The 14,408-nt window shown below is 45.4% G+C and overlaps 1 protein-coding gene across 1 annotated transcript in view; it reads left to right on the top strand.

The window, feature by feature from the left end:
• The first annotated feature begins 1,846 nt into the window (after nucleotides 1-1,846).
• LOXHD1 (lipoxygenase homology PLAT domains 1) overlaps nucleotides 1,847-14,408 on the top strand; it is a 149,898-nt gene continuing 137,336 nt past the window's right edge. The window contains exon 1 of the mRNA XM_039733354.1: nucleotides 1,847-2,258. Coding sequence (XP_039589288.1) covers nucleotides 1,847-2,258 — 412 coding nt within the window. The remainder of the gene's footprint in view (nucleotides 2,259-14,408) is intronic.

Genomic DNA, 14,408 nt, shown 5'->3' with positions numbered 1-14,408 from the left:
ATTCTGGTGCCAAACAACTGCCAAGGAGGGGGGGACAGACCCAAACCAACCCTGCAGCCCCTGGGCCTGGTGCTCCCCTCCCACTTCTTCCCAGGGCAGTGCCACTGCCACCCTTTGTGGGCTGCACATCCTGCCATCAAAACATCTGCTCTTCGTGCTCCTGACAGCCCAACCCTCCTGCCATCCTCTCCCTCAAGCTGGGCCATGGAAGCCCCCAGTTTTGTCATGTAGATGAAAGTTAAAAAGTTTTAAATTGCATGTATGAAAGACCCATCATGGATGAAACCTCTGAATTACTGATAGTATATCATTAACCTGGCCAGCACACCAGCAAGGAAATCACATTTAATTTATCACTTGAGGAAGCTGTGGACTGAGTTATCCCACAGACAGAGTGGGTGGTGCAGGACCTTCTGCATCATCATCATCATCATCATCATCCAACAGCCCTGCCATAAATCCAGCTCTTCCATTACTGGGATTTAAAGCCAGGCTGACTGCTCTCCTTGCTTTATGTACACATCATCTCCACTGGAGAAATTCTGTACCTTTTTTTCTAAACCACAGGTTTTTTATTAAACTTAATTTTCTGTGATAAAGCCCATAACAGTACCTTTGAAGAAAAAAGAAGATAGTATTTTTCTTCTTTTCTGTTCTCATTCTGTCAGACTTTAAATCACCAGCTCCTGACTGCAGCTGAGATTGATCCAATCTCATGGAGTTTGTCCTTCCCTTATCTGCCATGAGAGCCTGCTGGAACCCAGGGCACAAGTGGGGTGCTGGGCACAGTTTATGCTGCAGTGCTGTGCTGTTCCATCATTTATTTTCCCTGTCTCTCTCCTATCTATCCTCAATATTTGCCCCTGCAAGCAGTCAGGTGGGCATATTTGTGTTGTGCTCAGTTATCAGTCTAAGTTTTGTTTCTGTTTGGTTGGCCAACATAGGCAGTTATCAGGGCACTTTGTACACAGAAAAATTTATTTATTATTACTGTTTGGAGGTTCTGGTGGTAGGTACAATGATGGGTTGGAGGAACTGGGTGGAGGAGTAAATTTTTACTGCCATGACATCTCCAGGCAGAGGTCCTTGGGGTGTTTGTCTTTTCTGGTCATTGGCCTGGCTGGTCAAAAGAAAAAAAAAAAATCCATGTGAAGTTGAGATCGCTGTTATCAGTAAGGTGATCCTGACACCATGAATAATGGAGAGGAAATACAGTCCAGTGAGATATGGTTGCTTGGTGGGTCTCCTTTTTCACCTGCCCATCTGTCTTATAACCACATGGCTGGGCAGCACTAAGTAATTTTTCATGAGGTTTCTGAAGCTGCTACATGCCATAAGGAGGAGAAATGTCTTTGTTTTCCCCTGCCCTGGGCTGCCATATGAAGGACAAGAAGCGACTTGATCACGTGCCCTCACCTGACCAATTTTCCAGGGAGTTACAACCTTGATTGGCACATCCTGATACCCTAGACCCAGATTGTCAACTGAGGAGAGGCTGAGGCAGCTCTGAAAAAAGAGGAGAAAGTTCTCAGCACACACCAATGAATAAATAATAGTAAGGAAAAGGAGAGAAACCCCAAAGACAAGGAGAGGCAGAAGAGAGAGGAGGGGGCCTCAGTCAGGGAGGTGAAGGAAGGCAGGAAGAGGCAGAAAGAGAGTGGGGCTAGGAAAGGGCTCTGGGACACATCTGCACTGAGCCAGTGGGGAGGAAGGACACTGTGAAACAAGGGCAGCCCAGCCCCAGGCAGGGAGAGGAGAACTAAAGGACTTGGGCAGCTGGAAAGGTGGCAGAAGATTAAGGCAATCCCAGAGCGCTGTTAAAAGGGTTGGGGCGCAAAACAATGACATGAAAGAAAAGACTGAAAAGAACAAAACAGAAGAGGAGGAAGAGGAGGAGGAAGAGGAAGAGGAGGCAGTGGAAGAGGTAGCTGAGGAAGATGGAGAAGATGAAAGCCAGGAGAAAAAAAGCAAGAAGAAATCAAAGTCTGAGGATTCAGAGATTGATGGGGAGGTGAAGAAAAAGAAGAAGAAAAAAACCAAGAGAAGAGACTATAGCAGTGAGGAGGAAGATGACTACGAGCGCAAAAAGAAAAAGAAGAAAAAAGGCAAAAAAAGCAAAGACAAGAAGAAGAAGAAGGGTGACAAGTCCAAGAAAGGAAAGATAGATGACAATTTTTTGGAGATGTATGAACAGGAGCTCCGGGACTACCATTCAGACTCCTCCAATGCCACGGAAGATGAATACAACAAAAAAAAAGGTCAGCTCCATCTTTCCCCATCTCCCCTCTTGAGCAGGCACTGTTGGCCCTGCAAATGCCCTTGCTGGGCTCCTTCCTGGGGTGCAGGCACCAGTTATTCCTAGGTGGGTGACATTTTTTGTTAAACAAGCATTCTGGCTGTTTGAGGTGTCACTGGCAGGTTGTGTCCGTGTGAGCTTTCCTGTTTACGAAGCCGCTTTGCCGTGCGTGTGGTACTGCTGTAATTACATTCTCCTAATTAGTATTTGCATTGTGGGGCTGTGCAGAAGCTGCAATCAGCAGGCTCCCCTGTGCAAGCAGGATCCATGGCAGAGGTGCGTGGTCCTGATCAAGCAGAAGCAGCAGGAGCGTGCTGGGGATTTCAGCAACCAGAGGGGTGGAACACTAAGGATTGATGTAGAAGCAGGAGGTCCAGCACACCAGACCTCTGGCTGTTTTAAAGTAACAAATTCAGCTGGGGAAACATCAATATTAGCCTCTAAACCTCAGTACAGTGTTGTTACAATAAATAGTCCACTTGTTTCACAGGCAGACTGTACTTTGGTCCAATGCATGGTAAGCTGTGCCCAAAGGTGCATCAGAGGAGGTTTGGATTGGGCATGAGTAAAAAATTTCCTCATGGAAAGGCTTATGAAGCCCTGGCACAGACTGCCAAGGACAGTGGTGCAGTCTGCAATCCCTGGAAGGATTTAAAAGCCATGTGAATGTGCCATCTGGGGACATGGGTGTCAGCAGTGACATTGGCTGTGCTGGGGAATGGTTAGACCCTATGGCCCTGAAGGGCTTTTCCAGCCTAAAAAATTCCATGATTGTGTGACTTAAGGCTTCAGGTGACTCAGTTTCAGGAAGAGATCATGGTGTAGCTCCATGATAATAAGAAAAAGCCTTGACAGGTAGGAGGATGCTCCCAAGCACAGGGAGGTTATCTCCTTGTCAGGGAGGGGGGCAGCAAAGAGGTCGCGGATGCTGAGGGGTGGTACCAGCAACTGGATCCGGGTGTGCCTGGGGCAGGACACTTCATCTCTCGTCACTGTTGGTTCCCCACCAGTTAATGAGAGTCACAACACGTGTTGAGAGAGAGATGGGTGTGCCTGAGCAGTGGTAAAGCACCCCACACTCGTGGTGTGGCTCTAGGTCAGCCACACCGTCTGGCCATGGTGACGAATGGCTGGGACAAGAAAAATTGTCCCGTTCCTCTGAGAAGAGGAAAAATGTTGTTCCATTCCTCTGAGAAGTGAGTCCCTCACAGATACACAGATTTAGGCCATGCACAAAACCTTCCTCATTTGTGATGGCCCTGAGGGGGAGGGAGGCTGCCCCACCTCATACTTCATTTTTCTATATGGTTGAGCAGTAATAATTTGCACTTTTCAAAGACAGAAGCTACAGAAAACATTTATAATAATTTCTCCGTGGCCTTCCGATATTAGATATTGGGAAGAAATTTGATATTAGATGTTGGGAAGAAATTCTTGGCCCTGAGGGTGGTGAGGCCCTGGCACAGGTTGGCCAGAGAAGCTGTGGCTGTCCCATCCCTGGAAGTGTCCAAGGCCAGGTTGGACAGGGTTTCAGCTATTCCCTTTATCATGCATCATACTGCTATTCTTACTATTTGTAATTTTAAAAACAGATTTGGTTTTTTGTGTGACTTATTTGGAGGCTGCTGCCTCTTTTCTCCCAAAGGGTCACTGAGTGAAATGGCTGTTGCTGGTCAGGCTGTGGAGAATTGTGTGGGAGGCAAAAGCCTCCCAAAAGCTTTGGGGATGTCAGCTGCCTTTGGTGCTGGTGAATATTCAATAGAGATATATTTCAGTCCACAAGCTGTGATTCCTTTTGCTGTAAAAAAAGAAAAGAGAGATGTTATAAATGTTTTATAGGCAGGGAGTTAGTGCTGCCTGTGTCATCTGATGTCCTCTTTATCTTATTGTATTAGCAAACAAGAGAAGGGATCCCCCCATCAAGTTCAATCGATGACTGAAGAACAAGGCAAATCCAGCTCCTGGGGACAGGAAAACAAAAGATATCAAGTGGCTGGGTGATAGTGTATCTGAGAAAATTAAAGCAGAGATAGCAGGCATTTTTAACTAAATTGCAGCTGTTGTCCATCCCTGTGATCATGGTGTTAATGAGATTGGTTATTTATTAATAAGTGTTTGCAAAGTTATTTCCACAGCAGAGTAAGAAAAACTACAGGGAGAATTTACTGTGGCTTTTCAATGGGGGACTTTTTTACAGGGGACTTAAAGGAAAGACGTAGAGGGCTGTAGCCACATGGTGGGGGGAATGACTTTAAACTTGGAGGGTAAGTTTGATTGAACACAAAGCAGAAATTACTCCCTGTGAGGGTGGGGAGGCCCTGACACTGGTTTTCCAGAGCAGCTGTGGCTGCCCCTGGAACCCTGGAATGTCCAAGGCCAGGCTGGATGGGGCTTGGAGCAGCCTGGGACAGTGGAAGGTGTCCCTGCCATGGCAGGGGTGGCACTGGATTAGCTTTAGGATCCCAACCCAAACCATCCTACAGCCTTGAGCTGCCAACAACAGTGCAAATGGGCCCTTGTGTAAAAAAAAGCATTTAGCTAGAGGAATCAATGGCTGTAAAGAGCAGCAGGCATCCAGAGAGTGCTCACACAGCTCCTGGGCTGCCCAAACCATCATTAGAGCTTCTACAGGTGACAGATGCCTGAGGTTCAGGTCCCTTTCAGAGACAAACTCTTTAGAGGAATTTACCTCTTTTTTTTTCCCATACCTTTCTCTTGATATCTCAGGTCTTGTCTGTGATAGGGAAGAGTGAGATTGGCATGAGTATTTATCCTCCCACTCAAGTTTGTGGCCACAGAATTTTGAAGGATGGGACCAAATGTCTCTATCTGTTTTCTGGGTGACTCCTGCCAAAGTCGTGGATATCTCAGTGTTGCTAGGAAGAAAAAAAAAAAATGTTTCTCTTTCCAAACATGCTTTCGTGCCATTAAATGTGTTTTCCCTCTGGCTGAATCAGTAGCTGCCACCTCGGTGAATCCAGGCCCAGACATGCACAGCGTGTAACAGATGGTGGAAAGCTCCTTCCTGTCCTGTGTCACAGCAAAATGCTGATGTCCCAGGAGATCTTCAAGCCTTCCCTTTTTAATGTGGCTCACCAAGAGGCACAACTCACTTCAGAGGATAATAATCCATTTTTTGGAGGTCCTCACGATGGTAAAATTCTCTTTTTCTTTTCACTCCTCCTTTTTTTTCCTGCCAAGTTTCAGATATGGATATTATGGATATTATTATGCATATTATCAGTAAGTGGTGGAATCACCATCCCCTGAAGTGTTCAAAAAGCCACGTGGATATGGCATTAAGGGACATGGGTTGCTGGAGGACTTGGCAGTGTCAGGGAATGTTGGACTCAATGATCTTAGAGGACTTTTCTAACCTGAGGAGCTCTGTGATTCTCTGCTGCTTTGTCCTTCTTGCACAGTGGATCAAGCTGGACTTCAGTGATTTTAACAGAGTGAAAAACATAACATGAAGAAAGCTACTCAAAAAATGCATGTTTTTGTTAACATGTTGCCTCAAATAGTGATGGAAGGGGGAGACAGCTGCTGTTGATTTGTAAATAGATATGCAAGCTGCTCATCACTTCCTTTGATGTGTGCCATTGGATTTATTGTGTTACATTTATCACACCATAGCCGTGAGCCTGAAAAGGGTTACACAGAAAAAAAACATACAGGACGTGATGGGTTTATTGCTAAGTTCTTTTAATGCAGTTTAGCAGCAGTGGTTAGAGGAGAGCAAGTGCTGTGCTGTGGCCAGCTCTGTCCCTGTGCTCTGCACAGAACTGCAGTGGTGCCTTTACAGACAATCACCAGCTGCAGAATCACCTTGTGTGCACCCTGCTCCCACTGATCTTCCCCAGCTCAGGCTTTGATTAATATTCCCAGTCAGGATGAACAAGGGCTCCTCTTTGGAAGACAGATATTATTTTTACTCCTTGGCACTAAAATGAGCTTGGGTTTAAGGCATAAAACATTTTGAGGAGAGCTTTGTGCCAGTGGCAATTTTATGTCTTGTGATCCACTGGGAGATGCAAACTGTGCTGCTGAGAGAAGGTGGCTCTGAACACTCCTTGGAGTCATGGATCTCATCTGCTTGAATCCCAGCATCTCTCACAGCTGCCAATGACCGCAGAAAATATGTATTTTGAAAAGTTTATGTAACTTTAAATGTTTGTTAGATGTTAAATGTTTGTACATACATGCCTGGAATAGAGAAGGCTTTGGAACTACTTGGGTCTTCCTTGCAGTACCTGAAGAGAGCCTACAAGAGAGCTGGAAAGGGACTTTTACAAGACTTTACTTTATTTGCAAGAGCCTGGAGTGACAGGACAATGAGAAATTATTTCATACTGAGAGAGGGCAGGTTTAGAGTTAGATGTTAGGAAGAAATTCTTCTCTGTGGAGGGGGTGAAACACAAGAACTCCCATCCCTGCAAGTGTACAAAGGCAGCTGGGATGGGGCTTGGAGCAACCTGGAGTTCCTGCCCACGTCAGGGCCCTTGGGACTCAGCTGTCTTTAAGGTCCTTTCCAACCCAGGCCATTCTATGATTCTATGAACTATCACAGAAGTTCACTATTGTGTGACAGAACAAGCCAATACTAAATTAGTTGTGATGCTGAAGGGTTTATTAGTTTCAGGAGCACTTGAAAATAACTTTTATGTGGGTGCTAAAAAATCCTTGTGCCTGTCCATTAGACACCCCTGCTAGACACCTGTGTATTCCCAGTGGAGAACTGAAGTTGCCTGGAGGTGTCATGCTGAAACTGGGCCTTACAAATTGGAAATGAGTGATTAAAATGCTGGGAGAGGGGCTTTGAAAGGAATCACAGTAGCTCTTCATGGTCCATAATGAGCCATCGACTTGCAGCAGGGATGTCACTAGTCACTGGTGTGGAAAATCAGTGTCATAAAGCAGATGAATGCAAATAAACCTTTTTGGAGCAAGTTCTTGCTGCTGTCTGGAGGTTTGCAGGTGCCACCTTTCCTTTGCAGGTGTGTGTTTGGCCAAGTGCAGGCACAGAGCTGGGGGGAGCAAGCACTTGTGCTCCCCCACCTCTCCCTCTGCCAGGGCAGGACCCCAAACATATGCAGAATTCATTCTTGTTAGGCACACATGATCCATTTGGGATGGCTCAGTCCAGCTGGCAGCCCCAAAAACAGCATCCAGGAACAGCTGTGGGTGCCAGGCTGCCAAAGGCACGGCGCAGCTGATGTGAAACCCACACCCACGAGCAGCTTCCCAGCACTGCTGCTCTCCTCACACCCAAAACAATCAGCTCTGAATGGAGTGGTGAGTTCAGTTTTATAGAGCTCGGTTTTATACCCTTGATTGCCTGTGGGTACCTTTTAGATTGAGTGTTTGAGTTTGGACTTGAATAGAAAATACCTGAGAGTTCCTGGAGAGGAGCTGAGCGAGCTGGCACTGAGAACAGATGCTAAATGCAGATCAGCTTGTTCAGTCCTGGATGTGTTTCCTCCAGCCCAGGTATCCCACCAGTCTGGATTCAGTTTTCTGTTCAGTTATCTATACTTGATCACATTAGAATAATTCAAGAATATTTGGGGTTTTTACCTTTCCCTCTTCCGTTGTATCTCTCTTCCCTTTTCTCTTTCCTCCCCTAAGAGTCAAGATTCTTATGTCTTTAAAACATCCAAGCTTTGCCTGGGTAATTTTCATTCTCTTGTTGCAGAAAGAGAAATGAGGAGTTGTTTTTGCTCACAGGTACATCATTTCCTCTACTGGTACATCAAATTCCAAGTTTCAGGACTGCATTGATATTTTAAGGATCATTAGTTTTGTTCCCATTTATACTTTGTTAAATATACATCTTCTAGGCCCTCTGTGAAGCTGTTTATCATCCTGTCTCTGGGAATTTGAACTAATATCTGAATACTGTTCCATTAAAACAGCAGAATTACATCCATCAGGATGGAAAGTCTGGGCAAAAAATAATACTGAGCTACAAGTATTATTTTGCACAGAGAGGGGGCCAGGGGAAACCAGTATTTTATTCCAGCCTAGGACAATCCTACAGCCTCAGGTGGGGTGGTTTATCCATGTGAGCTTGAGGAAAGCAGAGACTCGTGGTGGGTTTGGTGTCAAGGGCCTCTGATCACTGGATGTGGTGGTTTATTGGGGGTTTGTTTTACCTGTCAAAGTTGAAATCAGGGTGTAGATTCCAGAGTCACAACATATTTTTTGTCTGGTTAAGGCCTCATCTTGTCTGACTACTGCTGCTCCAAGAAATATTTATTTATTTATTGCCAGTGCCTTGTGGGTGCAGCTATTTCTCCAGGCATTGTCAGAGGGGTTTTTCTTCCTTGCAACACAGTGACACAAATACCTGAATGGCAGCCCTTAAAGAAAGAGTGAAAGTAATAATTGTGTCTTTTGTTGATGGATTTACGTGCCCTGCAAGACAGGCTGGACACATATCACTGAGGAGTTGTGCATTGTTGCTGTAATTGAATGTGGTTGTTGGAAACTAAGTCTTTTAGGCACTTTGTCACCTGATATTCAGAAATATTGTATTTTTCAGCATCATTTTGGAGGTCTGCATTTTATAGACATCTGTATCATAGTAATATCTCAATCAGAATTTCTCTGTGAACTGTAAGTGTTAATTAAGACATATTTGTAAAGAATATGTAGAGCAGAGGTAGGAGGTGGAAAGGCTATAGCAATTTATTTTTTAAATATGTTTTTTTTGTGGTGCTATTTGAATAGTAGAAACTCTGTGCCATGACTACTTAAGTTGGGGAGCTGTTCTTTATTCCTAGAATCATAGAATCCTGGAATGGTTTGGGTTGGAAGGGACCTTGGAGGTTGCATAGTTCCAGTACCACTAGACCAGTTTGCTGCAAACCTCACCCAACCCAGCTCATGAAGACACCTAACAATGCTCACGTAAATACCAGTGACACTCATAACTTGTATTTACCACAAGCTTCTGCCAGGAACCATTCCCTGCTTAGGCCAAGCACAAACATGAAACACAGCTAGAAATCAGCTCCCAGGAGCCAAAAGCGCTGGTTCCTGCCCCCGGGGCTGCCAAGGGGTGTGCAGTGTCCCCTCGGGGTCATAGCCAGTGTCCCTGCTGTGGGGTGACTGTCCGTGCTCAGGGGGTAACCCAGCCTCACCTGCTGCTGGCTTTGCCAGCTGCTCACTCTTTGGCTTTGCCAGCTGCTCACTCTTTGGCTTTGCCAGCTGTTGACTCAGTGGCCTTGCCAGCTGTTCCCTCCTGAACGCACTCCAGTTGGATTCAGTGCCTCAGGCCAAGCAGTTTTGAAGCACGTTGATGGCTGATGTGGGTGTGTTTTTCCTCTGTGTTTTTCTCTGTGAAAACAGCTCAGCCGTTGCCCGGAAAAAAGGCTGTGAGAAATGTCTTGCCTTGCTCATGTCAGAGAACGTCCAACTTCCAACCTCTGCAATGCCTCCAGGCCAGGGATGCTGGGCAGGAGTGGGCAATAAAAGAATCTTTGGTGAAATTGCTCTTCCTCCTACCTGGGTATTGGGGTCAGGGCTGGCAGCAAGGAGAGGATCTCTCCTTGATTTTGGTTTTTCTCTGCCTAGGTGACTAGAAGAGGGTGGGATCTTTTAGAGTTTGGTGGCATGGGACATAAAGCCACAGAATGGTTTGGGTTGGAAGGGATCTTTAAGCTCATCCTGTTTCACCCCCTGCCATGGGCAGGGACAACTTCCACTGTCCCAGGCTGCTCCAAGCCCCATCCAGTCTGGCTTTGGACACTGCCAGGGATCCAGGGGCAGCCACAGCTGCTCTGGGCACCCTGGGCCAGGGCCTGCCCACCCTCCCAGCCACCAATTCCTGCCCAACATCCCAAAATCTGTGCCTGCCCTCTGGCAGTGGGAAGCCTTTCCCTGTGTCCTGTCAATCCAGGCTCTTGTCCAGTGCCCCTCCCCAGATTTTTTTATAAGCTGCCTTCAGGTAATTGAAGGCTACTAGAAAGTCACCCCAGAGCCTTCTCCTCTCCAGGCTGAACTATCCCAATGCCTTCAGCCTTTCCTCATAGGAGAGGAGCTCCATCCCTCTAACCACAGACATGACAGACAGCAGGGAATTACTTCCAGCTGCATTCTGCAGACACATTGCTCTACCGCAGACTTTGCTCAGTGCTGCAGATAAAATCGATTTCATATTTTACCCAGGCTGTGCTGCACACCTCCCATTGGACAGACATTTCTAATGTTCTTGTCAATACTGGTGACTCAGAGGCACCCCATGTCCTGGCAGGTCTTTCTTGCCTCCAAGAGACAATGAAAGAAATGGAACAGGTTTCTGTTGTGAGTGTCTCTCTCCCCTGAGGCACAGTGTTTTCCTCCAACACAATTTAAGCTTGAATAAAAAAGATGTCGATTGCAAAACTAATTCTACTTTACTGTTCCAGCAAAGAACTAAGGTGGTTTTTCCTGGTAGTGCTCAGGCAAAAATACTCTTTAAGTGGTAGCTGGAGCACCAGATGAATCGAGTTTGGCTTCCTACATTGCACGAGAATTAAATGTTAATTTTTACAATAGGTGATTAAGTAAAACACACTCCAAACCATGACTGCTCTGCCTGTGGGAACAGGCAGGACAGTGTTCAGCTTTCAGGATTTATATTTTAAGAGATAAATGATATTTCAGAGTTCAAGATAATGATACTTGTGTGTACCAGTACTAAGTTTGCTTAGAAGAAAATCTCCCTAATTCATGTCCGTGACAAAGTCACAAAATGCGAGATTCTATTAATTCTGCAATTCCTTGTACAAACTATGAATAGCAAAATGTGTAACAGTGTGCAACCAGTCCAAATATTTGTGAAAAAAATCCCTCTCTTTTGCTTTGAATAATTAATTTGGCATCCATGCCAGACTCAAAAGCTTCTTTCCACGAAGCATATAAAGAGCAGGCAATCTCTCACAGAGTGTGAGGCCCAAATCTGCTCACAGTTCTGAGGTACGAATCCAAAGCCATTGTGCTCAAGTCAATGGAGTTAGTCAGGATTTGCTTCAGAGTGAATGAGAGGAGAATTTGACTCATTTTGTGTATGGCAAGAGATTATTGCACAAATTGTGGCTCACCAAAAACAAACAGGCTGCAATTTAAAAGGCTGGTCTTTGTGGTGGGTAAAGGATGGTCCTGATTAAACTGCAACCATCATAAGTATTTAACTGATGTGTTCACATGCACAGAGCATTGTTTTGTCAAACATAACCCATAACAGTCAGCACAGACCCTTAAAAACTTCCAAGTATTTTTCATAAATGTCAAGGTACTCTTCAGGTGCTCCAAGACAAACACACTGCAAAGTGTTTCAGGAGAAGCCAGAGTGATTGGTGCTTTGCATGAATCAACATGAAGTGAATATTGAGAATAATCAGTGAATTCCCAGCTGGAGGTGCAGCGAAGTGCAAACAGCCATTAGTGCTGCTGAGGTAAATGCATCCTGCTAAGCAGAAGCACCTGAAGGTAGCTCTGAGAGCCACAGCTTCAAAGCAGTTGGTGTTGATTTGGGCTTATATTTAAGATGAATCCCAGAATGGCTCAGACTGGAAGCTACCACAGTGGGTGCTCTGGTTCTGTCTCCAGCAGGGTCATCCCAGAGCACAGGATACAGGATTTTATCCAGATTGCTCTGGAATATCCCCAGTGAGGGACATTCCACACCCTCTCTGGTCTCTGTTTCACCCCTTGATCACTGCACATTGAAGTCTTCCTCATGTTCAGATGGAGCTTCCTGAGCATCAGTTTCTCCCTGCTCCTCTCGTTCCATTGCTCTGCATCACCAAGAAGGGCCTGGTCCATCCTCTGACACATCCCTTCAGAAACCTGTGTGTTTCACTTTCCCTCTTCCTTCCCTGAACTCCTCACTATCTTTTCTGTCTTATTTCACCTGCTTAATCATTCTAGTGGCACAACCTTTTTTTTTTTTCCCCCGTCCAAGGGACAGTCTTGCTAGACAGAAATTAGGCACCAACTCAGTTCTCCATATTCACCTCATGAGAATGTGACCTGACGGGGCCTGCAGTCACTGAATTGATGCTGAGCAGTCCCATGCTGGAGTCAAAAAAACCTGAATTTATCAACCAAAGCACTCTTCTGTCCTGAAAATATTCCTTTCTTGGGCATCTAAGGGAAGTTTCCACGCTCTTGGCTAAAGTGTCCCAGTCTGCACTTGTCAGTGTTTATAGTTTTACAGTAATTTTGGGAGTCATTTTGAAACAAGTGTTTCTCAACTCTCATGATTGAATGGATGGATTTATATTAGCCCACTTCATATTTATCATCTCCTCCTGCAAGGCAAGGAAACGGGTGTGAGTATTTCCAGCAGCGATGCAACGTAACTTGAAAACTGATTTTATGCTGTCTGTATCCTGCTCCTGAAATGGCCATTTCTGAATGCTTATTTTCAACAAAGAAAGTATTGTCTGTAATTTCCTTTATTGAGCTTGTATTTGCCTGAGAAAAGCAGTAATGGGTTTGCAGTTCATAGGAAATCAGCTCTGTTTAGCTTGCTGGAACTTTCACTGGCTTCTGAAGCCTTCGTGCAGGATAGCTGAGCAGTGGAGTCAGCTGGGGATTCAATATCTACCAGAGGAGATAAGTGAACTAAATTCCACTTGATTGAGATAATATTTGGAACAAAAGAGCCTGTATCAGTAAGTGTATTAAAGCTTTGTATTGACTCTGCCCGGCCTATTGGGAGAAAAGCAAGATTTGGAGACTGGGCTGAAAGTCAGCCATTCCCATACTAACACTTTGTATTTCTGTAACTTGGCCATGATCTGAGCACTCAGAATAGACTCACTTTGACCTTGGGGCAGGGTTGTTTGCCACCTAAAAGCACCTTGATGTAGGAGCTTCCTGTGAGCAGGGGCCCATGCAGCATGATGATCCGACCAGGGCCCAGTCTTGCCTTGGTGGCCACCTAAAAGCACCTTGATGTAGGAGCTTCCTGTGAGCAGGGGCCCAGCAGCATGATGAACAGACCGGGGCCCAGTCTTGCCTTGGTGGTCTCTCTCTGTGGGGCTCCTCTACCCAGGGGCTGCCATAAACTCAGCCAACATGGCTAGGGAAAGCATTAAGGAGCATCACACACGTCACAGAGTGATTTGGCTTGGAAGGGACCTTTAAGGATATTTAATTCCAAGCCTCTGCCACAGGCAGGGAAACCCTACACTAGAGCAGGAGCTCAATGGCAGGAGCTGGCTTCATGACCTGACCACTTGGATGAAGACCTTTGGGAATCCTGCCCATGTCTGAAGGGAGGTGAATGACCAGTGAAAGTATTTGGAGACATGGGAATGTCATGGTTTGCACCTTACGTTTGACCAAGAAGGAAGTAGGGGCATCATGGGTGCAAAGTCGTGCACAGAGAGGCCAAGAAGCCTCTGCCAAAGCATATCTCAATATGCTAAAACAACAGGGACATGTAAAAGGAGTTGGTTTTTCACATTGCAGAAGCCAAAAGTTATTGCAAAGCTCTGAAGAGGCCCCATGTAGGAAAGTCTTTGGTGAGCATTAGTGCCCATGATCCAGAAAATAATAATGGGGGTGGACCCTCCATGAAAACTTGTATCTTTTGAGTGATGGAGAGTGTGAAAAACAGGGACTCAGAATGGGAGGATTAGAAATACCATGAGGTCATCCAAAAAGGAAGTAAGGAACTTGGCTGGAAAATGTATGAAGTTTAGAGGATACCTAAGAATTCAATTTCTGTATTTTCCTAATGTTTTCTTTCAAAACTGGAGCATTGAAGTAGTAAATTTGATCCCTCTAACCTAGATGCCAGCTTTGGTTAGATAACTTCCACAGATATTTGATTTCAAGCTTTTTAGTTAATTCAGTTTTATCATCCTAAATCACTAAATACAAGATGTTTATGCTTGGGATTTGCTAGCACTGGACATGCTCTCTCAAAGCCAGAATATCCAATTATTCAGGAACAAACTTGAGGGTGGTTATGAAATCTCACTAACCTACAGTTCTTGTTGAACTATATCATGAGTGCTGCTCCCAGCAAAGGGGCTGGGGTAAAAAATGTTTATCCCCACCCCAGCTCTGCCTTTTCTGCCTTCTGGGCCCTCAAATTGCAAAGCAAATTTGA

Source organism: Passer montanus, unplaced genomic scaffold (genome assembly GCF_014805655.1).
Source record: "Passer montanus isolate IOZ18808 unplaced genomic scaffold, ASM1480565v1 scaffold86, whole genome shotgun sequence".
NCBI lineage: Eukaryota > Metazoa > Chordata > Aves > Passeriformes > Passeridae > Passer > Passer montanus.
This window is presented reverse-complemented; position numbering and strand designations above follow the sequence as displayed.